Raw genomic sequence first — 25,256 nt, 5'->3', positions numbered from 1 at the left:
TTAAAAAATAGAACTCAAGGGTGTCTGGTTCCTGAGAAGGGAGAAAACTAGATGGGTGGTCTTTTCTTCCTATCAAAGACTCTTCTTCACATGTACCCTAGAGTCATTAAGTGATCATTTACAAAAAGTAACAGAGATATCAGGAGGATATAATTCCCTCTGTTGCTCCTGCCAATGGTTGCTTGAGTGGTTGAAAATGAAGAGAAATTAGAAACCCAGGAAGACAGAGATGGTGACAGACAGAAGAGTATGATTCAGTACCATTTCTCTATTGTTATTAAAAACACTCTTGTTCCTATAACAAAAACCTGTGTTTTATTTGTGTTTACTCTTTTTTTTTTTTTTTTTTTTTTTTTTTTGTCTTTTTAGGGCTGCATCTGTGATGTATAGAAGTTCCCAGGCTAGGAGTCAGAGCTGCAGCTGCCAGTTTACACCACAGCCACAGCAATGCCAGATCCTTAACCCACTGAGTGAGGCCAAGGATCAAACCCACATCCTCAGAGATACTAGTTGGGTTCGTTATCACTGAGTAACGACGGGAACTCCCTATTTGTGTTTACTCTTTACTTTCTTTAGAAAATGTTATTTATTTACAGGCACATTTTCTCATTCTCTTTTTCTTTCCCAGTGTTGAAGAAGGCAATGAATCATGTAGAGTTCTTCAGTCTAACCTCTGCAGTCAATTAGGAAGAAGTCTTATGGGCAAATAACTCACAAAGATGAAAGGAAAGAAAAGAGCTTTATTTAAGTCCTCTGAATGAGAGTTCAAAGATGAGGAGAAATAACTTTAAAGCCACAAATAAACAATTCAAAACAAGTAGTCATGTATTATATGCTAGATTAACAGAAAATGTTTAAGCACAGCAGGCAGACGTTATTTTCCCTTGCAAGGAACATCCTCTCCCTTTGTCCTCACCATTGGTTTAAATGCCTAAGTCACAGCATCACGACTATTTCTGTCAGAATATCCTTGAAGCTGGAGGGCAGCACCTCTGCTTGGCATCCTAGAATGTGTTCTAATATCATTTCTTGCAAGCAAACTGTTTTTTTGAAAGATCATGTTTCATATGAATAGTTCATACAAATACAGTATTCTATCCCATAATACAGAATGAAGTATTTCACCCAAATATCAGTAGAATTGATTCTGCAGAAAGATTATTGTATCCACTTATGATTCTTCCTATACAGCACCAGGAGTATGCAAATCCCAGTATGCAAAGCACAGTCTAGGTGGCAGGCTAGTGGAATATTTGACATCATCTCTACTCGAAACTCAAGTATCTAAAGTTAAACAAGATGGAGAACCATATAAATATTAAAAAAAACCCTGCTCACAACTAGCAAATAGACCTCTCTGTGCTTAATTACTTCTGCTCTAACCTCTAAAAGGCAATGCTAAGAGTCAATAAGCTTATCTAAGACTGATTAGCAAGAACGAAAAAGTAAAGCAAAGTTGGCCTCATAAACCATGAAGTCCAGGGGTTAATCATCTACATTTCTCTTTCTGCAAACTGCTAACAGACCTGATTAACACACTTCTCTTTCCAAGTTTCTCAAACTTTTACCATTTTCCAAAAGTCTTTCTATGTGCCTTATGCAGCCAACTGTCTAGGAAAGTGCTCCTTACCTTCTTGCTAAAATGCTTTATGTCAGCCCACTACACCAAGAAACCAAAGTAATCAACCTGTCTTCCCCCTTACACACTTCCTTGTGCACATTTTCCTAAACTTTCTTGGCACATACGTGGGCGCCATCAAGTGTGCAATATTCTTCCCAAGGAGTCTTGAAAATCACTACAAAGGAAATCATACTAAAATAAAAATATCTAGATGTGGAGAGAATCTTACAGCAAGTACATTTATACTCATAGTGGCTGAAGACCCCTCTATTTCACACAATCCCTTCACTCTTTGTCATGCTTCAAAGAAAACCACACTTCATGTCAGAAACACAACGTTGAAAGTCAAGCACTAAGAATGAAACTGCACCTGTACTCTTGCCCCTGACGTCTGACACTGCAGTTCCCTGCTTGTGTATCCGGATCCTCGTCTAAGTGGTAAGATCCTGGAGGGCAGGAGTCCTCCCTTTGGGCTCATCTTTGCATCTCCAGTCTTTGGCTCAGTGAGAATGTCTTAAAATGTCCATTTCGACTTTCAAGTGCACTGGTCTTTGTTTTTCGCTTCTAACTCAACTCAAAGATTTTGTTTTAACTATTCGACTCAAAGCTCATTTGGTTTCTTCACTAAAGTAAGCTGAGGAGCTTGGCATGGGGATAGGAGTTTGCAAAACTAGCAACAGTAATTCCTGCTAAGTGGGAGTGGACAGAGGGCACCAAGATTAAGAGGCCCATCACAAAGCCTAGCATTCTGCCACATGAACGGTAATGTAAACTTATTCCTTACTGATAAGGGAGAGAATGAAATTGGTTTTAGGAAAACCTGGGTCCCATTTCAAATGAGATGACATATGAAAATTTTTACAAAATTAATCAGGAACCTAGTAAGAGCACTATACATACTATTATTGCTATGTCATTATGTTACGGATATGCTCTTGTCTTTGAGAATATCTTAATCTTGCTTATTTCCCCTCACCATAATACCCTAGGATTAATGACACAGTTTTTGTCAAGTGTTTCAAAATCCCAGAGGTGTTATAATCAACCCAAGTACCATTTTATTTATGCAAACTGCATCTACACAGCAAGTCCACTTAAACATTAAGGATTGGGAACTTCTGTCTCATAAGCCTTAATAAATGATTCCCTCTGGCTCTAAAAGCAAGTACTTTTTCAATGACAATGGGAGGGAAAGCAAAGGAATTACTCTGTGACATCTGCTGTGTAATGTTCTTCGAATGGCACATCTCGATAAATGCATGAGAGTCCTTGGAGAGTTACTGCATACAGTGAAGAGAGAGTGGTAAAAATCCCAGTATTTCTGAAAAGGAAGGCAAGACATGTTAAAGCCAGAAAAGCCTCAAAGTTTATGTCAGTAGCAGTGATGCATTTGGTCCCTACTTTATACATAATGGCAGCTTTCTAGGGTCTCTGACAGTGAGACAAAATTAAGCATGAATAATGATGCTAAGGCAGGTTAGGTGACTTTTTAAGACTAAGATAGCTAATAAGTACCAGAATAAGACTGCACCTAAACCACTGGCCTCTAAGACTAATGAACTTTGCACTCTGTGACCAACACTTCTCCCTTGTTGGGAACAGCCTGTGACAGCTAAAATCAGGAATAGAAGCCTAGATAAGGGCTGGTTCACAAAGGCAGCAAAGTCCACATGAAGCATGAGGACTCAGCTTTGCCAATGGCTTTCTGCATGACTCATCACAAAGTTTTTAGTACTCCGTTACCTGCCTACTAAAGACTTCAATATATTTAAAAGTGAATGACATCATCTACCCAAAACAATTTAATCTTCTGGTAAAATTGTATATGAGCAATCCCAAATGTTATTGTTATTATTTAATTCATCTAAATTGATGGGAAGAAGGTAAAACTGTCACCTTTATAGAATTGTTCACCTTGTCCCTTGACAGAGAAATTCCCAAGATGCCTCCAAGCACTACCTACCTGATACATGTATTTACTTTCACATTTGCATTTTATAACCCTTTGCTTCATTGCATTTAAGTAACATTCTCAAATTCGTAAAAGCAGTCTCAAAATCCATTTTTTAATTAGAATTTCCTGCACTTCCATTGCAGTCTGAAAGTACTTTAGAGTGAAAACCGTAGGAAGTGAATTTTTTTACCTCCAAATCATCATCAGGGATAGCCCTTTTCCATTTTACGTTCCACCTGATGTGTTCATATGCATTGACGACAACTTCGATTGCTTTGGGACAAGAATGGCAAGCCTGTATCACCTGCAGAGACACCAGAGAGTTTCATTTGTTCAATGCACATGTATGATTCTTTCATTCCACTCACAGAGACATCAAGACTTCATGGACCTTGAAGGCTCCTTGGAGCCCTGAAATGCTTTTGAGAAGACTCATTCCAGCTTTGAGTTTTCAAACACATTGCCAGCCCTGAGGGTAGATGAGAGGATTAACAACACCAGACTAATTTCCTTCATCATTCAGGAATGAGTGAAAAAGAGGTGATGACAAAGAAGGTGGGAGCCAGATGAAATGCACGTCCGGCCCATAACTGAAGCAATTCTGAGGCTGGTCTCAGAATACACCACCAGCTGCCTGGGAAACTCTTCCAGTTTTACAGAAAATTTTATTAGCAAAAAGCCAAATGTTAGTAATCCAAGAATTTAAGCCCACTGGTGACTATGATGTAAAATGAACTATAGAGTAAATTGACCAGAGTAAATTGACCAAAGATGACTTCCCAGTGCAATGCCTGAAGAGGACTTGTGTCATGTACCAAACCATACTCATTTGTATTTTCACTTTCATCAGCAATAAAAGATAGCATGAAGATTATGCTATCTTTGTCATTAGGCCACTCTGTTCAACAGTTCATTGACTAACCAAAAGATAAAACTGGAAAGCTGAGTTGAGGTGGCCAGCATTTCCATTAGGAGACAAAAAGATTTAGCTTTGACTATAGACCAAACTGGCTATCTAACCAACTTGATGTCACCATGAAATTTAAACATCTCTTAGCAATCAATGATGCAGCCTTTAGTAAGTGATAATGGAGGGATGTAAAAGACATATTCTCAAAGTAAAACATACTGGTTTCTGGTGAGAGGTTGACTGTGAGAAACAAACACACATAAATGAAACAAGCGAAGAGCAATGGAGATGTATGGTTGGTCCACATACATAAGTGTTAGGGGATATAGGTTGAAAAAGGGGAATTAATAGAAATCCCAAGAGGAAGAGCTGTGTGAGTTGGGCTAACCAGGAGTGATTTCTTAGAGACGAGTTCAACTTTGGATCCTAAATGGTAGAAAGGTGTGTGTGTGAGTGTGTGTGTGTGCGCGTGTGTATGCGCCCGTGTGTGTCTGTGTGTGGGTTGGATGCCTGCATTCATCCCTGCCGGTGTACACTTTTACACTTATCTACATGTGCAGCATCAGTAAATGTCCTAACAGCTGTGTTGAAAGAGAGATACTTCAAGGGGTACAAAAAAACATAGCTTTATCACATCCCTCTCCCCTGCTCACATAAACCCACTCCCTGGAACTCATTTCCACTCCTACGATGATACCTCAGGCAGGACTCACACTTGTTTCTACTTAATTTTTAATAATAAAAATACCTTAGTCATTCTAGATAGAAGAATAATGCCATTTCAGTAATAAAATGTCCACTTTAGTTGAATAATTGGAACTCCAAATTTTATTTAAATTGTTTCTCCTTCTTGTAGCTTGAGAGTGCTTCAAACTGCAGTGAGAAAGGAGGTGTTGTGGGTGTGGTATAATAGGAAATATATATTTGGTCTTTGCTTCTGGTTCCTGACACAGAGTTCCATAAACCAAGCCCCTTTCCACTTTTTCTTTCTTATTTATTTGTTTGTTTGTTTGTTTGTTTATTTATTTATTTTTGTCCTTTGTATTTTTAGGGCCGCACCCAAGGCATATGGAGGTTCCCAAGATAGGGGTCTAATTGGAGCTGTAGCTGCAGGCCTCCGCCAGAGCCACAGTAACACCAGATCTGAGGCGCATCTGTGACCTAAACCACAGCTCACAGCAAGAAATGCCAGATCCTTAACCCACTGAGCAAGGCCAGGGATCGAACCACCACCCTCATGGTTCCTAGTCGGATTCGTTTCCGCTGTGCCACGATGGCAACTCCTCTTTTTTATTTTTAATGGCCACGCTTGCAGCATATGGAAGTCCCTGCACCAGGGAATGAATCCAAGCCACAGCTACGGCAAGGCCAGATCCTTTAACCCACTTCACTGGACCAGGGATTGAATCCATGCTTTCCCAACAACCAGAAGTACTGTTGTACATTTCTTAACCCACTGCACCACAGGGAGAAATATTCCATAATTTCAATTATGCTAATGAAATGACTCTTAATGGGGTTCCTAGAGAGCTTTTTGTGGGCTGGTTTTTGGAAAGTTGAATCCTTGATTAGAGGACTGGAGATTTTACACCCCTTGTCTCCTATCTCCAGGGAAAGAGAGAAGGGCTGGAGATTTAGTTCAATCACCAATGGCCAATGATTTCATCAGTCATGTCTTCCTATTGCAACTCCCTAGAAGATGGGATTTGGAGAGCTTCGGAGAGGTGGGAGGGGTGCAGTGAGCACATAAAAGTGCAGGAAGGGTGCCATGCACTGAAAGGGCATGGAAGCTCTGTGCACCCTCCCATACCTTGCCTAGTGCATCTCTTCTAATGGTCTATTCCCAAGTTTTATCCTTTATAATAAACCAGCATTAGTAAGTAGAGTGCTTTCTTGAATTCTGTGAGTTGTTTAGCAAGTTATAAGACCAAGAAGGGAATTGTGGGCATCCCCAAATATGTAATCAGCTGGGCAGAAATGTGAGTGGCTTGGGTACCCCATTTGTGGCTGATAGCTGAAAGGGGGTCTTGTGGGACTGAATCCTTAACCTATGGAATCTGATGCTAATTCCAGGTAGTTAGTGTCAGAATTTAAAGGAACTATTGGACACATAGCTGGTATCAAGAATGAGGAACTGACTGGTATAAGAAAAAGCATCTAAGTTTTCCCCACTGTTGTCTTTTTCTTCCCTCTCCCCTGACCTGCTCCTGGGCTGCTCTGGGCTTGGATAAAGGAGGGGAAGAGAAAAGGAGAAGCAATGGTCTTAACTGTCTGATACCAACATGACCTAGAGTTGGTGCCCTTTGTGAGGGTCTCTTCCCATCTTGGGGAGATTTTGTGGATTCTACAGCAAGCCCCCCCCCCGCCCCCTCATTTGGAATAGCCAACTCTCTAGATAAGGGCAATGTCTATCCTCCGGATTTGTCCCTTACAACACCTGCCCCTCCCTAACAGCTTGTGTGTCCACCAGAAGATCTCCAGCTTCTTTCTGCCAAGATGGGTCTATCTCTGGAAGTCCTTTGGGTGTGGCCTATTTTCATTTCAAAGTGACGCCATGCTCTTCAAGGTGACCCACAAGTGGTCCAGAGGAACCTGTACCTCCATCCCATTGTCTGTGAAAGTACTCTTTTTTTATAATTCAGTGAATTTTATTATACTTGTGGTTGTAAAACCATCATCACAGCCTAATTTCCCTTCCAAACCCACAGCACATCCCTCCACCCATAACATGTCTCCTTTGGTAACAATAAGTTTTTCTAAGTCTGTGAGTCAGTTTCTGTTCTGCTAAGAAGTTCACTGTATCCTTATTTTAGACTCCACATATAATTGATAGCATATGATACGTGGGTATCACTGTCGGCTAACTTCACTTAGCATGATAATTTCTAGATTCATCCATGTTGCTGCAAATGCCACTACTGAATTCCTTTTAGTGACTGAGTAATATTCCATTGTGTATATATACCACATCTTCTTTATCCACTCCTCTGCCAATGGACATTTAGGTTGTTTCCATGTCTTGGTGATTATATACAGTGCTGCAATGAACACTGGGGTACATGCATCTTTTCAAATCATGGTTTTCTCTGGATAGATGCCCAGGAGTGGGATTGCTGGATCATATGGTAATTCTATATTTAGTTTTTTGAGGAATCTCCATTTCACCACTGAGAATGGTATTAGCTGTGGGTTTGTCATATATGGCCTTTATTATTTTGAAGTAGGTACCTTCTATGCCCACCTTCTGGAGGGTTTTATCAGAAATGGGTGTTGGATTTTGTCAAGAGCTTTTTCTGCATCTCTTGAGAGGATTATTTGGTTTTTATTCTTCAGTTTGTTAATGTGATGTGTCACACTGACTGATTTACAGATATTGAAGAATCCTTTAATCCTTGGATAAATCCCACTTGATCATGTTATATGATCCTTTTAATGCAATGCTGGATTTGGCTTACTAGTATTTTGTTGAGGATTTTTGTATCTATGTTCATCAGTGATATTGGCATATAGTTTTCTTTTTTATGGTATCTTTGTCTGGTTTGTGTATCAAGGTGATGGTGGCCTCATAGAATGAATTTGGGATTGCTCATTCCTCTGCAATTTTTTGGAATAGCTTCAGAAGCATAGGTGTCAACTCTTCTCTAAATTTTTGATCAAATTGGCCTGTGAAGCCATCTGGTCCTGGACTTTTTTTTATTGAAAGTTTTTATATTACTTGTGATTGGTCAGTTCATCTTTCTTTTTCATCTTGGTTTAGTTTTGGAAGATTGTACTTTTCTCAGAATTTGTCCGTTTCTTCTAGGTTGTCCATTTTATTGGCATATAGTTACGTGTAGTAGTCTCTTATGATCCTTTGTATTTCTGTGATGTCCACTGTAACTTCGTTCTCATTTCTAATTTTATTGCATTCTCTATCTTTTTTTCTTGATGAGTCTGCATAAGGGTTTATCAATTTTGTTGATCTCTTCAAAGAACCGGCTTTTAGTTTCATTGATCTTTTCCATGGTTTTCTTCATTTCTATTTCATTTATTTCTGCTCTGACCTTTATGATTTCTTTCCTTCAGCTAACTTTTGGGTTTTGTCTGTTTTTCTTTCTCTAGTTGCTTTAAGTATAAAGTTAGGTTGTTTATTTGAGATTTTTCTTGTTTCCCGAGGTAGGCTTGTACTGCTATAAACTTCTTAGAACTGCTTTTGCTGCATCCCATAGGTTTTGGACTGTTGTATCCTTGTTGTCATTTGCTTCAAGGTATTTTTTAATTTCCTCTTTGATTTCCTCAGTGATACACTGGTTGTTTAGTAGCATGTTGTCTAGTCTCCATGTGTTTGTGTTTTTTGCAGTTTTATTCTTATTGTTGATTTCCATTCCTATAGCATGGAGTCAGAAAAGATGCTTGATATGATTTCAATTTTCTTAAATTTAATGAGGCTATATTTGTGGCCTAGAATGTAATCTAGCCTAGAGAATATGTGTCTTGGGGTGTTCCTCCTTGGGTTTATTTTATATGGTAATTGTTGTACTTCCTGGATTTAAGTGAGTGATTTCTTTCACATGTTAGAGAAGTTTTTGGTTATTATCTCTTCAAATATTTTCTCTGGCCTTACTCTCTCTCTTCCTTCTGGCACCCCTATAATATGGATGTTGCTGTGTTTAAAGTTGTCCCAGAGTTCTCTCGGACTGCCTCATTTCTTTTCAGTCTTTTTTCTCTTTTCTGTTCATATCAGTGATTTCCACCAGTCTGTCTTCCACCTCACTCATTCGTTCTTTTGCCTCCTGTATTCTGCTGTTGGTTCCTTCTGGTGAATTTTTCATTTCAGTTATTGTATTTTGTATGTTGTATCTCTGTTTGCTTAATCTTTAAATCTATTTCTTTGTTCAATGTTTCTTGTAATTTATTAATCTTTGTCTCCAGTTTATTTCTAAGATTTTGAATCATCTTTACTATCATTAGTCTAGTCTTTTTCATGGATGTTGGTAACCTCCAGATCACTTAGCTGTTTTTCTGTTTTTATTTTTTGTTGTTGTTGTTGTTCCTTTATCTGAGTCATAATTCTCTGCCTTTTCATTTTGTATAGGTTTTTTAGTGTAGTTTCTCTTTTGCAGACAACAGGGTTGTAGCTTCTCTTGTTTCTGATGTCTGCTACCCTTGTGGCTGAGGTTGGTTTGGGGGCTTGCTGCATGCTTCCTTATGGGAAGGACTGGTGTCTGCCCACTGGTAGATGGAGCTGATTCTTATCCCTCTGTGGGTGAGGCTTTGCCCCAGGTGTGATCAGAGGAATCTGTGTGTCTGGGGAGTCTTTAGGCAGCCTGTTTGCTGATGGGTGGGACTGTGTTCCCACCCAGTTTGTTGTCTGGTATGGGGCTTCTCAGACCCAAGGGGTGGGTCCAGATTTTTGCAAAATGGCCACCTCTAGGGGATTCACCTTGATGATTATTCCTGAGAACTTTGCCTCCAATGTTCTTCCCCCACAGTGAGCCACAGTTACCCCTGTTTTCCCAGGAGGTCCTCCAAGAACTGCAGGCAGGTCTGACAAAGATTCCTATGGAGTCTCTGCTTTGCCCTGGGACCCAATGCACACAAAGGCCTGTGTGTTCCTTTCACGAGTGAAATCTCCATTTTCCCTAGTCCTGTGGTACTCCTGTGCCCAGTCCCTGCTGGCCCTCAATGCCAATGCTCCAGGGGCTCCTTTTCCCAATGCCAGATCCCCAGGCATGGGAACCTGACATGAGGCCCAGAACTCTCACTCCTGTGGGTGAGCCTCTGCAATACAGCCATGTTCCAGTCTATGGACCACACACCCAGCAGGAATGGGGTTGCTTATATTGTGTAATCACCCCTCCTACAATTTCAATGTGACCTCCAAAATTGTCTTTTGGAGTAGGATAACTTCAGTAGTTTCCAGTCTATTTTGTTGGAGGTTGTTTAGCAGTTTGTTGTAATTTTGTTGTTTTCATGAGAGAAAGCGAGCTCCAGTCCTTCTACTCCGCCATCTTAATCTCATCTCTGAAAGCACTCTTGATTCCCAATTTAGTTGTCTTTCTATCCTTTGCTATCAGACAAGCAGCTCCAGCCACAGACAAGCTCCTTTCAATTTTCTCAACATGAATTACACGTCAATTCCATTTTTTTTCTGGAAACTTCAAGGAATATATATAAAGCTCTCTGTGGAGTCCTCTTAAAGCCCCTCTCATTGGATGTGGGACGAGGAGGAAGCTCCCCATGCTTACCACTAGAATGGAGGCATGCCTCTAGACTTAAACAATTTGTTCCAAGGAAGTTTTCCTTCTAATTTCCTGATCCTTCTGGAACTCCACCTCCTGTTGTTGGGCAAAAGATCACAAAACTGTTTTTCCCCACCTACTTTATAAGTCCTTTATAGGTGATCTAGCATCAAATTTTTCTTTTTCTTTTTTTCTTTCTTTTTTTTTTTTTTGTCTTTTTGCCTTTTCTAGGGTCACTCCTGTGGCATATGGAGGTTCCCAGGCTAGGGGTCTAATCAGAGCTGTAGCCGCTGGCCTACACCAGAGCTACAGCAACGCCAGATCTGAGCCGCGCCTGGGACCTACACCACAGCTCACGGCAACGCTGGATCCTTAATCCACTGAGCAAGGCCAGGGATTAAACCTGCAACCTCATGGTTCCTAGCTGGATTCGTTAACCACTGAGCCACGACGGGAACTCCTAGCATCACCTTTTTCAACAAGGAATGGTAAGTACCTAATGTCTTAGAAGTTCAGGCAAAACTAAGACAGAAAGATGATCATCTTAATATCATGTGTGTGTGTGTGTGTGTGTGTGTGTGTGTGTGTGTGTGTGAGAGAGAGAGAGAGACAAAGTCACCTGAATGAAGGGTGCATGTCAGGAAACAGCTAAAGTTAAGAGCAGATAAGATTGAGCCAGCTGACAGTACACCCAGAAAGCCAATCTGAAGAGCTTGGGTAATAGGCAATAGAAAGTTATTACGTATTCTTAACAAGAAAGGGTTATATTCAGTCAATTCATTCCATTAGGAAGCCTTTACTGAGCATTGCATTTAGTGCTATGACAGTAATTCTGAGTATATGACCTATTTTTGGCCTTCAAATTTACAACCTGGTTGAAGAGAAAAGACAGAGATATTTCAAAGAGTTCAAGAGCAACATAAGCCAGTACATAATAAGAGACTAACTTAATGATTATCAGTGTCCATTGAGCACCATAAGCCAAAACACAAAGGAGAAAAAAAGGATGTAAAGGGCAGAGAGCCAAAAGGAGGCTCAATAGGAAAGCACCAAATGGCTTTTCAGCAAGCTTCACTGTTAGTCATGAGAAGGAAGGGTAAATGAACCTGTGAGGAAGAATAAGTAGGATTTGATGACTAATCAGATAATTAGAAGTAAAGAATACAACTTTTTTTTTGGATGTAGTGTGCAGAAATTCCCAGGCTAGGGCTGAACCCAAGCCACAGCAGTGACCATGCTGGATAACTGCTAGGCACCAGGGAACTCTAAAAATGCAACTTGGAAACCTGAGATCAAGTACAAATACGGGTGCCACTGATATAAATAAGGAAATGGGAAGGGCATACTAATTTGAAGATGGTCAAATAATGGGCAGGAGGATATTTCCCATGTCATGTCCCAATGTCAGACAAAAATGTGCAAGATGGATGCTCCAATGAAAAGATGGAGAGGGAATTTTGTCCACCATCAAAGAACGTGCTGGTTAGGTTCTATCAGGCTCTAATACCATATAAACGGAAAAGGTAGGGGACCATGATCTGAAACTTGAAGAATCCTAATAGGCAGGAGAAAGGAAAAAGAAGCTATAGTTCCCATTTTTTTGAAGACTTATCATGTGCCAGGGCCTACGTTAAATCTTTGTTTGTTTAGCTTGTTCAATCTTCCAACAACCCTATTAAGTTAGAGATCTAAAATTATCTTCACTTTACAGATTTAAAATCAAAGGCTGAGAGAATTTACACTTAAGGGTACTTAGCTAGGAAATGACAGAGCTAGGATTCAAACTCAGGTCTGTGTGACCCCCAAAGTCAAAAGGAAACCAGATGGGAGTTCCCACTGTGGCACAAGGGGATGGGCAGCATCTTGGGAGCAGTGGTTAGATTCCCCAGCCCAGCACCATGGGTTGAAGATCTGGCATTACCGCAATTGCAGCTTAGGTCAAAAGAGTGGCTTGGATCTGATCCCTGGCCCAGGAACTCCCTGTACAGTGGGACAGCCAAAAAAGACAAAAGAAAAAAAAAAAAAGTAGACCAGACAGATCAGAGTGAAAGATACCAAATGAGGACAGCATTCAAAGATGATTATTAGCAGGGTCATGAAGATCAGAGCAATGAAGACATTAAACACCACCAGATTTGACAAGAGGCCAGGTGACCAGACTGGATGGACTAAAACAGCTAAGGACCAGATTGTGGGAACTAGAGGACAGATGCACAGTTGTAACTAGGACTGATCCATCCTTATCTTTAACACCTATGGCATCATAGCATACTGAGTTTTATGAGCCCAATAAATAACTTTCCCTCCTGAATTTAGAACCCATCAAAAAATGAAATGAAGATGACCAAAAAATGGAGATCAGAATATCTTTTTCGTTACTAATAAAATTAACTACAAATAATATGTTTAGTTATGGGGCCCCATAAAGATTCCTACCACTCTACCTCAAAATTAAATTTACACCCCCAAACTGCAGGTCTCTCCCTGGAAGACAGAACTTGTTTCTGGAAGCTTATCACACAGAAGAGCCAAGAATTCAGGTATCCCCTAGGTGCAAAGTTAAAAGAGCAAACCAAGTTTTTTCTCCTAACTTATCAATCTCAATTGGCTAAGTGGGAGCAGAAAAGGTTTGGGAGAGAGGTTGGTGGGGGGTTGATTTTAGCAGAATTTTCTTTACAAAAACATGAATCAAGGGAAATGACAATTCTCCTCTAACATAGGACATAAAAACCCTGGGAATTCCTATTTGGCACAGTAAATTAAGGATCCAGCATTGTCACAGCTGTGGCGCAGGTCACAAGGGCGGCATGTTTTCAATCCCTGATCTGGGAACTTCCATGTGCTGTGGGTGTGGCCGAAAATAAACAAATGAAACAACAAAAATCCCCCAGCTCCAACAGTGCAGAGCCAATGAAAATCAGGAACAACAAAATATGGTGAAATGAATCATGGTTATCACGGTGGGGACTGCAGAAATAAAAGGTTTTTCCATTTGTTTATTTTTGCTTTTATTTCCTGTAAAAGAAGGATCAAAAAAAATAGCTGTGATTTATGTCAAAAAATGTTCTGCCTATGTTTTCCTTCAAGAGTTTTATAGTATGTGGTCTTACATTTGGGTCTTTAATCTATTTTGGGTTTATTTTTGTATATGGTGTTAGAAAATGTTCCATTTCATTTTTTGCATGTAGCTGTCCGCTTTTCCTGGCACCACTTATTGAAGAGACTGAATTTTCTCCACTGTATATTCTTATCTCCTCTGTCATAGATTAATTGACCATAAGTCCATGAGATTTATTTCTGGGTTTTCTATCCTATTCCATTAATCTATATTTCTGATTTGTGCCAGTACCATACATACCATTATGATGACTGCAGCTTTGCAGTGTAGTCTGAAGTCAGAAAGCCTGATTCCTCCAGTTCCATTTTTCTTTCTCAAGATTGCTTTGGCTATTCAGAGTCTTTTGTGTTTCCATACAAATTAAAAAAATTTTTTGTTCTAGTTCTGTGAAAAATGCCATTGGTGATTTGATAGGGACTGTATTGAATCTGTGGATTGCTTTGGGTGGTGTTGTAAGTTTAACAATATTGATTCTTCCAATACAAAAGCATGGTAAATCTTTCCCTATGTGTCATCTTCAATTTCTTTCATCATTGTCTTATGGCTTTTGGAATACAGGTCTTCCGCCCCCTTAGGTAGGTTTATTTCAAGATTTTTTTTTTTTTTTTTTGGATGCAATGGTAAACAGGATTGTTTCCTTAATTTCTCTTTTTGACACTTCATTGTTTATGTACAGAAATGCAATAGATTTCTGCATATTTATTCTGTATCCTACAACTTTACCAAATTCATTGATGAGGTCTAGTAGTTTTCTGGTGGCATCTTTAGGATTGTTTATGTATAGTACCATGTCATCCGCAAACAGTGATAGTTTTAGTTCTTCATTTCTGATTTGGATTCCTTTTATTTCTTTTTCCTTTTCTGACTGCTGTGGCTAGGACTTCCAAAACTATGCTGAAAAAAAGTGGCAAGAGGGGGCATCCTTGCCTTGTTACTGATCTTAGAGGAAATGCTTTCAGCTTTTCACTGTTGCGTATGATGTTAGCACTGGGTTGCACGTACATGGCCTTTATTATGTTGAGAGGTGTTCCCTCTATGCCCTCTTTCTGGAGAGTTTTTATCACAAATGGATATTGACTTTTATCAAAAGCTTTTTCTGCATCTGTTGAGATGATCATATGGCTTGGCATCAGAAGGCATGGCCTTACCAGCTGCCTGTCAACCTCAACTAACAGACCAATCAGAGGGGGCTCTACTGAATAGAGGTTTGGGTCAATGGTGTACTGCAAAATGTTTAACACCAGGCATTCTGAAAAACAACTGTGTGTGTATATGCACATAAATTTATTATGTTTTGCTAATATAAGGAATGTAAAGCCCACAATTACAAATAATAAAATATCCCTTCATGGAGGTGCAGTTGGATGGAAGCCAATAGGTAGCAATTGGAAAGAACTTAAGACTCTTCTCCCTCATCATCTGACTCCTAAAAGCAAAAATTAGAAAATGGATTCAAGATAAATCTTTCTGCCACACTTCCAATACAAGTATCACCTGTAAGCCACTTCAGCAGAGAAATTCTAAAGCTATCTCTGCCCTTTCATTGATGTATTTGTGTGCAGAAAGGTACTTAATGATCAAAGAAACTGCCTATACCCTGGCTTCATATACAACAGAACTTTCAACGGCAGAAATCATCTTTACCTTCCCCAAATGCTCATGTACCTTTCCCTTCCCTAGAAAAATGTCTTTCTTGCCCTACAAGAAAACCCAATCTTGGCTCCCTGGGGTGTCACTTCCTTCTGAATTATGCCAAAAGAAAAAAAATCAAATGTCCTTTTGTACCCTAGAAAGCAATCACAGACCCTATAATTCTTTTTTTCCCCTTATGTAATTTATACATTGGCTTTCAGTGAAATACACCCTCTACAAATTGGCTTTGTATTTGGAAGACAGCATCTTCAGCTCTGACCTTGTTCCCTGTAAATAAGGAAACTGATTTCCCCATCATCAAGAGAAAAAATCACTTTATGTTCTGGATAAATGAGTCAGTCATTTACTTGTCGTAAAGATGACTTTCTCTTTGGAAAGTCGAGCTGTGGAGACGTTGTTCTAAATCACTTTGAAGTATTTGCATAGTAAATTGAATAGTGTTTCTTTAGTTTTCTCTTGGAAGGGGGCCAGTTCTCTTACACAGTCTATAATGAGTAGCAACAAAAATACTTAGAATACCAGCCATCCACCAGTAGCCGACTGCATCCTAAATCTTTTTAGCATATGGACAAACCAGAGAAACTCTGAGAAGCAAAACAGAACTGGGTAAGAGGATGGTAAGTATGAAAGAGTGTTCCTTGGAACACACAACTGTATACTATTCCATAGGCAAGTGAAGCTGCCAAAGTAAAGCTAGGAAGACGGATTTCTGCAATGGACTGAGAGTACATTTTGGGAGGAAAAGGAAAGGAAACAATCTTGTTGAGCACCTCCTGGGCTCAATGGTTTACAAGCCTTACTCACCCCGCAGACAATCTTGAAAAGTTGATTTTTTTTTTTTAACCTTCATTTTTCAGATGAGGAAAATGGATCTGAGAGGTTAAAGGACTTCCAAATCACACAGCAAGTTAAACGGCCAAGCCAGAACTTATAGCCAGGGTTCTTAGCCCCTTACTCCTACCCCTTCTCACTTTATCTCTCAGTGAACTGCCTTGCATACAAGACCTGGGACCTTCCTCACATTCACAAGACTTCTTGCAGAACAGAAACTCCATTTAAAGGCCTATGTCCCCTAGTCTGGCAGGTTTTTTGTGATTTTTTTTTTTTTTTTAAGGCAACTAATCTCAGTTTCAATGTATTTTGTCGCCATAATTGTCCTACAAACCTTGAGAGGTTACAGTTCGAGGGGAGGGAGGCTCTGCTGCCCAGAGCCACAAGGAGGCCAGGAGAGATACCAATACTTTCTGCACAATAAGTTGTGGGGAGGGGGAACTTCAGGGGGCAAGGTCTCAAGCTCAGTGCTTTTAGTGTAGTTACATTCCCCAGTTCCACAGGTAACATTTAGATAGAATTTCTTTCTAAAAGTAAGGTTTTCAAATGCTTGTGATCTCCAGTCCCAGAGGAAGTGCTTTTATTCTACTACACAGGAGACCTACCCAAGTAAATTTGGCAGTAACTAAGAAATCTTTAGGAATCTGGCAGAGGGCATTTCTTTGAAGAGGCAATTGTTTAAGGATGGGAATTTTTTTTCATTTGAACGGCCGCACCTGCAGCATATGGAAGTTCCCGGGCTAGGGGTCAAATCTGAGTGGCAGCTGCCGACCTGCACCATAGCCACTGCAACGCAGGATCCAAGCCTCATCCTTGACCTACGCCACAGCTCATAGCAACGCTGGATCCTTAACCCACTGAGTGAGACCAGAGATCAAATCTGCATCCTCACAAAGACAACATCAGGTCCTTAACCCACTGAGCCACAACAGGAACTCTGAGGACGAGAATTTTAAAAAATCTCTCTTAATTGGTGAAGATCAATTTGACTGTAAAATTGATGAGGATGAAGAGGTGAGACCCTGAACATCCCTGGGAATGTCTTTAGAAGGGGAGGCAGGTGTGCTCCTAGCTTGACCAGTGCTGGCTCTCCAAATCAGGAGCCATAGGCGGAACCTTGCAGGAGCTGCTTCCAAACACCCGTCAGCCAGGAGGAAGCAATCCTCCTGGACCAAGCACGCTCTCCATGGTCTGGAGTCACCTGTAGCTCCATCCCACTGGCTCCACCCCACTACACTCCTGGGAGAGGGCAAGTAGCCCAATCCCTAATGTGGCTCTTCCATGGGAATGGAGAGGGAGGCTTTTACTTACTCTTATGGAGACCTGTTTTATCCACAGTCAAACAGCAGTGAGTTTCAAAATAAAACACAACATTTAGTCCCTGGGCAGCCTCACACATTGTCTCTCCTGGTTGAAAGACCCCTGTGAGTAAGCCAGGCCCAGGAACACTGATTATACTGCTTAAGAGATATGTAGTAATAATAACAGTTACAGTCATCATTTGTCTAACGCAAGCCATGACCAGAAACAACAATAAACAAACACGTCTTAAATATGCTCTTGTTTCATTCACCAAACAACCTTAGGAGAAGGATATTACTATTCAAGGATAAAGTGGCAGAGTATGTTTCTCTGGCACCTTCATGCCCTTTGTCCTTCTCTGTCATTTTGTCTGGAAGAAAGGTGGCCTTAGAACATAAATATACACAAATTATGCTTTGTGAATAAGCTGTATTAGAAAGAGATGGATTATTTGTCTTCTACAAGCCCCACTATGAATAATGGCCACTCTAGTAAGATGTGGGTGGAGAAAAAAGATGGAGATAGTCCAAGGGAGAGAGATTTATAGATGCAGAGTGAAGGTTGGGGTGAGGAATTGGGAAAAGACTCCAAGGACTAAAAGTGACTTCAGAAAGAATAAGGAAATGTTTGGCACCATCCTTTGGGTACTGAGTGTATTTGTGATGTGCTGTGAGTAAGATTAATTTCTTTCTAGTGAAAAGACTTAGTCTGCATATTATTACCAAGGCATAAGGGTCTATCCAATTCATAGGGGAGAAAACTGAGGCTCAAGAAGTAATATTTTATTGAAAATCACACTTTCAGGTGAGTTGTAGGACCCAAATTTGTTTGATTCTCAAAATCCGCGCTTCTTTATTTCCGACATGCATAGCATGGCTAAGTCTAGAATAAATGAGTTATGAGTGGCAAAGGAGAGGTGAAACTTTTAAATAGGAAGAATTTCATATGTAATTTAAAATAGTGGGTTGTATACTCACTCTAGAGGTTGTTAGTATCTATTGTTCTAGCCAAATGTAGATACCAGTGTATACAATCCAGAAAATGGATGCACACTAAGCAGTAGGTATTCATAGCTAAAAGCTATAGATCACCATACTTTAAATAAAAGTTGCTGAACTTTTCACAGAATGTAACTATTTGATTTTATTTCTATGATTGCAGAATGTATAACAGTTCAAGTACGAAAATACTCCTTGGACCAAACTTTAGCATGAAAATGTAAAAATTCTGAAGCTTGTTGAGCAATGGGGAAATTGTAAGGAAGGTGAGAATTAACAACTAATATCAAACAGGTAGCTTCAATAATAAGCTTCACGAACTTTTTTTTGGGTCATTTAGGTAGCAGTTTTTCCTCAAAATTTAAAGAGAAAATATAAGATTTAAGCATTCATAATACTTGACCTTTTCAGACATACCTTGACCTCCAGAGGCAAAAACAATGAATAGCTAGAAACTTGGGAGAAATATATAATTTGTTTTGGGAAAAAAGAGAAACCCTAGGTACAAACTGACACAAAGATGTAAAGATTTACTAAGATGTATATGAATTATTTTAGGTCAGGAATAAGAAGTCAAGGGTTAGTTTGGATAATTCACCGAAGAGAAGAAAAAGTGGAAGGGATGCAGAGTTCAGTGTTATTCCAAAATCAGTGCTATTCAAGGAAGTGGACGATATAGAACCTGCTTTCATGGAGATTTGCAAAGACACCAAGAGCACTATTTTTGCCTAGAGCCTTGAGAATTAAATAAGTGACCTCTTTAGGTCTTTTCTTGTGTTGTAATCCTTTAGGTTTAATTACATTTCCTACGTATTATCATAAAACACAGTGGTAACTACTAAATCTAAGGGCTTTGGCTCAGGAGTCAGAGAGGCCTCATTCCAAATCAAACATGTGACTGTTAACCTTTTATGGGCTTCAGTCACCCAGCAATTCTATTACATTTCCCAAGTCCATTTACTCTCCAAGGTAAACATCTCACACCTTCACCTTTGCCTGTAAGCCTTCAATCCTCTTCTCCATCCACTTCTCATTCTTCACTGAGAAAACAGAAGCAATCATAAAAGAACTTGTACAAATCCTGTTTACATATCTACCAGCATCCCAGCATCCGGGCACACAGGTGCTATCTTCCCTCCTACTATGATGGAGGGATTGTCTGGGCTACTAAAACTGACAGCTGCCTTTGTGCACTAGATCTCTTCTGTCTCCAAATCAAGATGGCACTTCAGTAATCACCTGCATCAAATTTTCTCGCTTTCCTAGAACACTCCTATCAGCCATTATTCCTTTCCAGCTACTCTTTCCTTACAAGAAAATGCCTCAAAGCCCTTCACTGTTTTCATTTCCCTTTGCCCCCTTTTCCCTTAAATCCACTTTAATTAACCTTTTCTCACCAACATTTCACCAAAATAACTCTTGTCGAGGTCCCCAATAAAATTCTTGTTGTCAAATCCAGTGGCAACTTCTCAGCCCTTATCTTATTTGAAATGACACCTATATTTGGCCCAGTTGATTCACATCTTCTTTCTTGTGTTCCCTCTTGGATTCCAGAAAAACATTCTATTTTGATTCTCCTCTCAGCTCAAGGTCTTTCTACAGTTTCCTTCACTGGTTCCTTTTCATCTCCCCAAACTCTAGCTGGGGTGCCCCACAGCCCAGTCCTCTGACCACTTCTTCTCTCTCTCTCCCCTCATGCTCTGGTTGATCTCATCTGGCTTCATGAGTTTACATACAATGTGCATGATGAAGACTCTCAAATTTGTTTTGCTGGCCAGGACCTCTCCCTGAATGCCAGGATATATCAAACTGCCTACCTGACATCTCCACCTGGATGAGCAGCACATCTTAAGCATAGATCCTCTCTTCAAAACCAGCTCCACCTGCATTGTTACCACCTCAAGAAATGGCCCCTTCATTCCTTCTGTTCCTTGGGCAGAAATCCTTGAAGTTTTCCTTGATTCCTCTCTTCTCACAGGTTTACAAATAATCCATCAGGAACCCCATGGACACCCTCTTCAGAACATGCCCCAAACTTCACTACTTCTCCCACTTCCACTGTGGGTCTGAGCCACCCTCATTTCTTAATCAGCCTTTGTAAAACAGCACATACATAAACACCAACTCCCGCCACATTCTCCTATTTTCTTTACCTTGCTTTACTTGTCTCCATAGCACCTAACATATCAGAGTATATTTATTTTTTGTTGTTTTGTTGTTTTCCTGCTTCTCACTGGTATCTTCCACGAAGGCCTTTGCTTGGCTAATTGCTCTATCTCCAACTCCTAGGACAGTTAGTTCCTGGCACACAGTAGGTGCTTAGTAAATATTTAATAAATGAATGAACTTGACCACTTACTCTGTGTGAATTTAGAAAAATATCCTAATGCTATCACGTTTTAAATGAAGAAAATGCCCATGGCTACCTCAGCAGTTATTATAAAAATAAAATGAAATAATCTGTATAAAGCCTATTAGAGTTCAACAAAGGACATTACTGTAACATTATTATTTATTACCCTATTCCTAATCAACATAATCTTTTGAAATTCTCTATAAAATTTTTACAAAGTTCCAGGACATTATGAATATTACACACAACTTTAAGGGAAAAAAATTATTTAATCTTGCATTAAAATACTGACATCCAAGAGGAAAGTCCTTAATGAGATCACAGGAATCACTGAACTTATCATATCTGCATTGCAACATTCTGTGGGTTGTCCATCTGGAATTTGCTGAGTGAACCCCCCTTAAATTCTTTTAGTGGAACTCTTCTTTCAACAAACTCTTACACTGCAAGATTTTGGACCAGTCCCTGACATTCTACCAAGATAAGGGGTAGAACCTGGCTGGGAATTTAGTAAAACTTCTCTCAACTAGCTTTCTGGGACCCTACATTAGTTATCTGGTTTACACTTCTAACACTTAGCAGCACCTCCTCTGCTACGTATTCTTTTTATTTCTTATTTTATTTTACTTAGTTACTTAAAAAATTCTATTGGAGTACAGCTGACTTACAATGTTGTATTAATTTCAGGTGTTAAGTGTTAATTTTTTTAGAATGAGTGAGATCTTAGGTACATTATCATTTGATTTCTTTATCTAAGGTGAACTGCATTTTGGCTTCCAAATTAGTTACTATCGTCAACCTAATGCAAAACCCACTCTCTTCCATGTGCCTATAAAACCCTTTACTCCTCTACCTTATCTACCATAGCATATTAAAGTTATCTCTATATGTGTTTGTCTCTTCCACCAGATTCTAAGCTACTTGAGGGTAGATACTATGTCTTAGTCATGTCAGTATTGTTAATGATATTATTTACCTTATAGGACTGTTAAAGAATTAAATGAATTAAATTAATAAATGTAAAATGCTTGTAATGGTGTGTTTAATAAATATAATTAATTATATAATAAATACAATTATTAGTTCCTAATCAATGATAGTGCTCATTACACTAGAAAACTGAGTGGCCCTTTCATATCTACAAACTAATTCCAAAGCAGGCTCAATCATCTTTAGAGCAGACATTCTGCGTAAGAGATGGCAAGCCTGTGTGACATCATTCACCTCTCCTGTGGACTTAAAGTGGCCTTCTAATCTCTCTCACTCAGTCCCTCAGGAAGCCACTACCAGTTCACTAGTGTTCACACAAGGCATGGAAAAATATCTGCCTCTCTTGCTCTTTTTCTTGGCTCTCAGCCTCAGATTTCAAACAAATTTGGACTAGTATGAGATAGCTGTGGTTATGTGTATAAATGGAAGGTCAGGTTGAGGATCAGAGGCAGTTAGCCCAAAGACTCAAGACTCAAACAAGCTTGAGTTACTTGGACAGTTCAGACTGAGCTACCATTTGAGTCTCCATTATCCTGCTAACTACCCAATTCTTCACTTGGCACCCAAGGGCACAGCCTCACCTTATGGAATTGTGGAGGGTATATCCGAGCAGCCCCATGGTTCAGCAGCAGCTGGTAGCAGATCTCAGGCTGGGCAGCAGGTCGCACAGAGGTGACCTTTAGAACATACTGGATAGCAGCACAGCCATTGATATCCACGAGGTTGGCTTCGGCGCCAGCTTCCAGCATCATATGCATGAGCACGTGGTCACAGTTCCAGGCTGCCTTGTGGAGTGGAGATTTAAAGTCATCGTCCCGGGCATTGACCTCGGCCTTGTAGTCCAGCAGCATACGGCAGATGAGGTGATGTTCCCTGCTGTACTCCTGCTCTTTAAAGCGGAGGGCCCAGTAGGTGGCGATAGCCAGGGGGGTCTCCATGTGGGCATTCACACTGTCCACTATAGCCCCGTGCTCCACGTAGAAGGCCACCAGCTCTGCAAGGCCAAAGTGGGCAGCTGTGTGCAAGGGTGTCTCCTCATCCTGGTTGTTGGTCTTCATGTTCACATTCGCCCCTAGAAGGGAAGATTGAGGAAGACAATTATTTAAACATTTTTTTGTCATCATTCTTAAGGTTCATTAAACAGACCTTTCCTTGATGCTTCCCTTTCAACTTTGCCCACTCTACCCTACTCATTTTTCAAAGTTCCACTTCCGGGCCCATGGAAGCCACTGCTTTGAAACATCAATGCCATCCACTGGACAGCCAGCAAATGCATTGGGACCCTGGGAGAGTGGGTTGGAGAACATGGATTTCACTAGAAGGCTAGAGTGTCAGGTGAATTACAGTTTGTACCTCCAAGGTGGACTTGGAAATACAAAGTGATTCCAATAACCAAACAGCTTTTATCAACACAATAGCAAATACAATTAAAAATAAAGGTTATATCACAATCTTTGAGGCTCATACACCTGGCCTTAAAAGTGATCAATCTTGATGAGAGTTCTTCAAAATCATGTTTTTCTTTTCTTTAAAAGCAGCTAAACCGACACGTTTGGTCCAAGGGAACGTTAGTGGTATAGAAACTGTTCAGCCATCAGACTGAAAACTGATAATATTAAGCTGGCTAAATCCATGAGGCTACCTTGGAACACAACTGGGGCAAAACCAAAAAACACAAAACACATTGACCACCAAACTAGATTAAAGGTCATATTTCGAAATGCAAGGGGTAGAAACCAGTAAAACATAAATACCCATTGAAGGAAAGACAATGATTAAAGACTGTATGTAACATGTTTGATTTATGATTGATAATAGCTGTTTAGAAATATAAATTAAGGGCTTGGAAATCTCCCTAGAAATTATTTAATCCAGCCCCTTTATCTCACAAACCAGGATACTGAAGTGAATTTTATTTTCCTGATAGAGAAGTTAAGTACCAGAGTGGTCAATGTGAGAAGATGAAATCTTCCTTCTCAGCCTAATTTAATTGGGGTGAGCCACACGACCCTATGAGGCCAACTCTATAATCAACTCTACTGAAAATTTATACAGCTACTTCAAGAATAAATCTGGAAAGAACTCTGATGATGATGATGGTGATGCAACAACTATTTATTACGCACTTAACATGCACAACATTCTGAGCTAAAGGCTTTTCATGTATTGCCTTATGGAATCTTCCCAGCAACCCTTTGCAGTAGGCACAATTGTCTTAATTTTACAGATGAAGAAATTTATACCTAGAGTAATAACTACATCAAGCCCGGAAGCAGCAGAACAGAGGTTGGAAAGCACAGAACTTGGCTTTGAAATATCTCACCATGGTGCTATTCTACCTCATTATTTTTTCTAAATTTTTTTTTCCTGAACATCACTTTTTTTGATATTTTAACACTTAGAAGTAATAGAGAAATCATGTGACATTTTGTTATTTAAAAAAAAACCTGTTCTCCATTGCTCCTTTATGCTCTTTTTTATGGCACCCTCTGATCATATAGAACACATTTAAGGCAATACTCCTAAAAGCTTGCTTGGTGTCCTATATGAAATCCACCCCCTAATAAGGTTTCTGAGAGCACACTGCTCTGTAAACTCTGAGACTGTTCTCTACTCCTAAATTTCAGAAAGCAGAATTATAACCAAAGATTGTCCCTCAGGATGATCTACCATCTGTGTTCATCACTATTCTGCCCCGAAGAAGTTCTGGGTCAGATCTCCTTTCAGGTAGGCCCTTCTTTGCTCTCAAGTGAAATGGAATGAATAAGAATGTCTTCCCAGAAGCCAAAATCAGGGTCACTTCAGACACTGGAGAATTTCCAGTAAGAAAGGGAATCGAAGGATCAGGATAAAAATTTTATAGGCCAACTTGGAACAAACTACATCCTTTATTTTTTAATGTACTTGGACATTTACAACTGATCCTTGACCTCTTGCTACAACTAGATATACTGCATAGTTTCCTTTTCTGAATAGAAGATCCTTATTTTTAATACTTGAATTGTGACTTTAGTGTAACTTTTCCAGGGACTATATAAAGTAGGATAATTTGACTACCTTTTTATTTTATATTTTGTAATTTATTCAGGAAATTAGAGATCATAAGCATAAATTCTTGAGAACTTAAAAAAATAGATTTTTCATATGAAAATACGATGTCTCAGTTTCTTAGAGCTGCCATAACAAAGTATGATGAACTAGGTGACTAAACACAGAAATTTATTCACAGTTCTAGAAACTGGAAGTGAAATGAAGCTGTTGACAAGAGTGGCTCCATCTGAGGGTGTTAAGGGAGAATCTGTCTC

The 25,256-nt window shown here is 39.8% G+C and overlaps 1 protein-coding gene across 9 annotated transcripts in view; it reads right to left on the bottom strand.

Moving 5' to 3' along the window:
* ASB4 (ankyrin repeat and SOCS box containing 4) overlaps window positions 1–25,256 on the bottom strand; it is a 227,253-nt gene that overhangs the window by 133,449 nt on the left and 68,548 nt on the right. For 8 of the 9 annotated variants that reach the window (XR_002347045.1, XR_002347046.1, XM_021102411.1 and 5 more), the window contains exon 3: window positions 22,533–23,023. Coding sequence is in view for 7 of the 9 variants with exons in the window: in XM_021102411.1 (XP_020958070.1) it covers window positions 22,533–23,023 (491 nt within the window). In the remaining 2 variants the exon portion in view is untranslated. Of the gene's footprint in view, window positions 1–720; window positions 2,943–3,765; window positions 3,880–22,532; window positions 23,024–25,256 lie in introns of those variants that run through there. The other variant, XM_003130156.5, reaches the window with a different exon arrangement.

Source organism: Sus scrofa, chromosome 9 (assembly GCF_000003025.6).
Source record: "Sus scrofa isolate TJ Tabasco breed Duroc chromosome 9, Sscrofa11.1, whole genome shotgun sequence".
Taxonomy (NCBI): domain Eukaryota; kingdom Metazoa; phylum Chordata; class Mammalia; order Artiodactyla; family Suidae; genus Sus; species Sus scrofa.
This window is presented reverse-complemented; position numbering and strand designations above follow the sequence as displayed.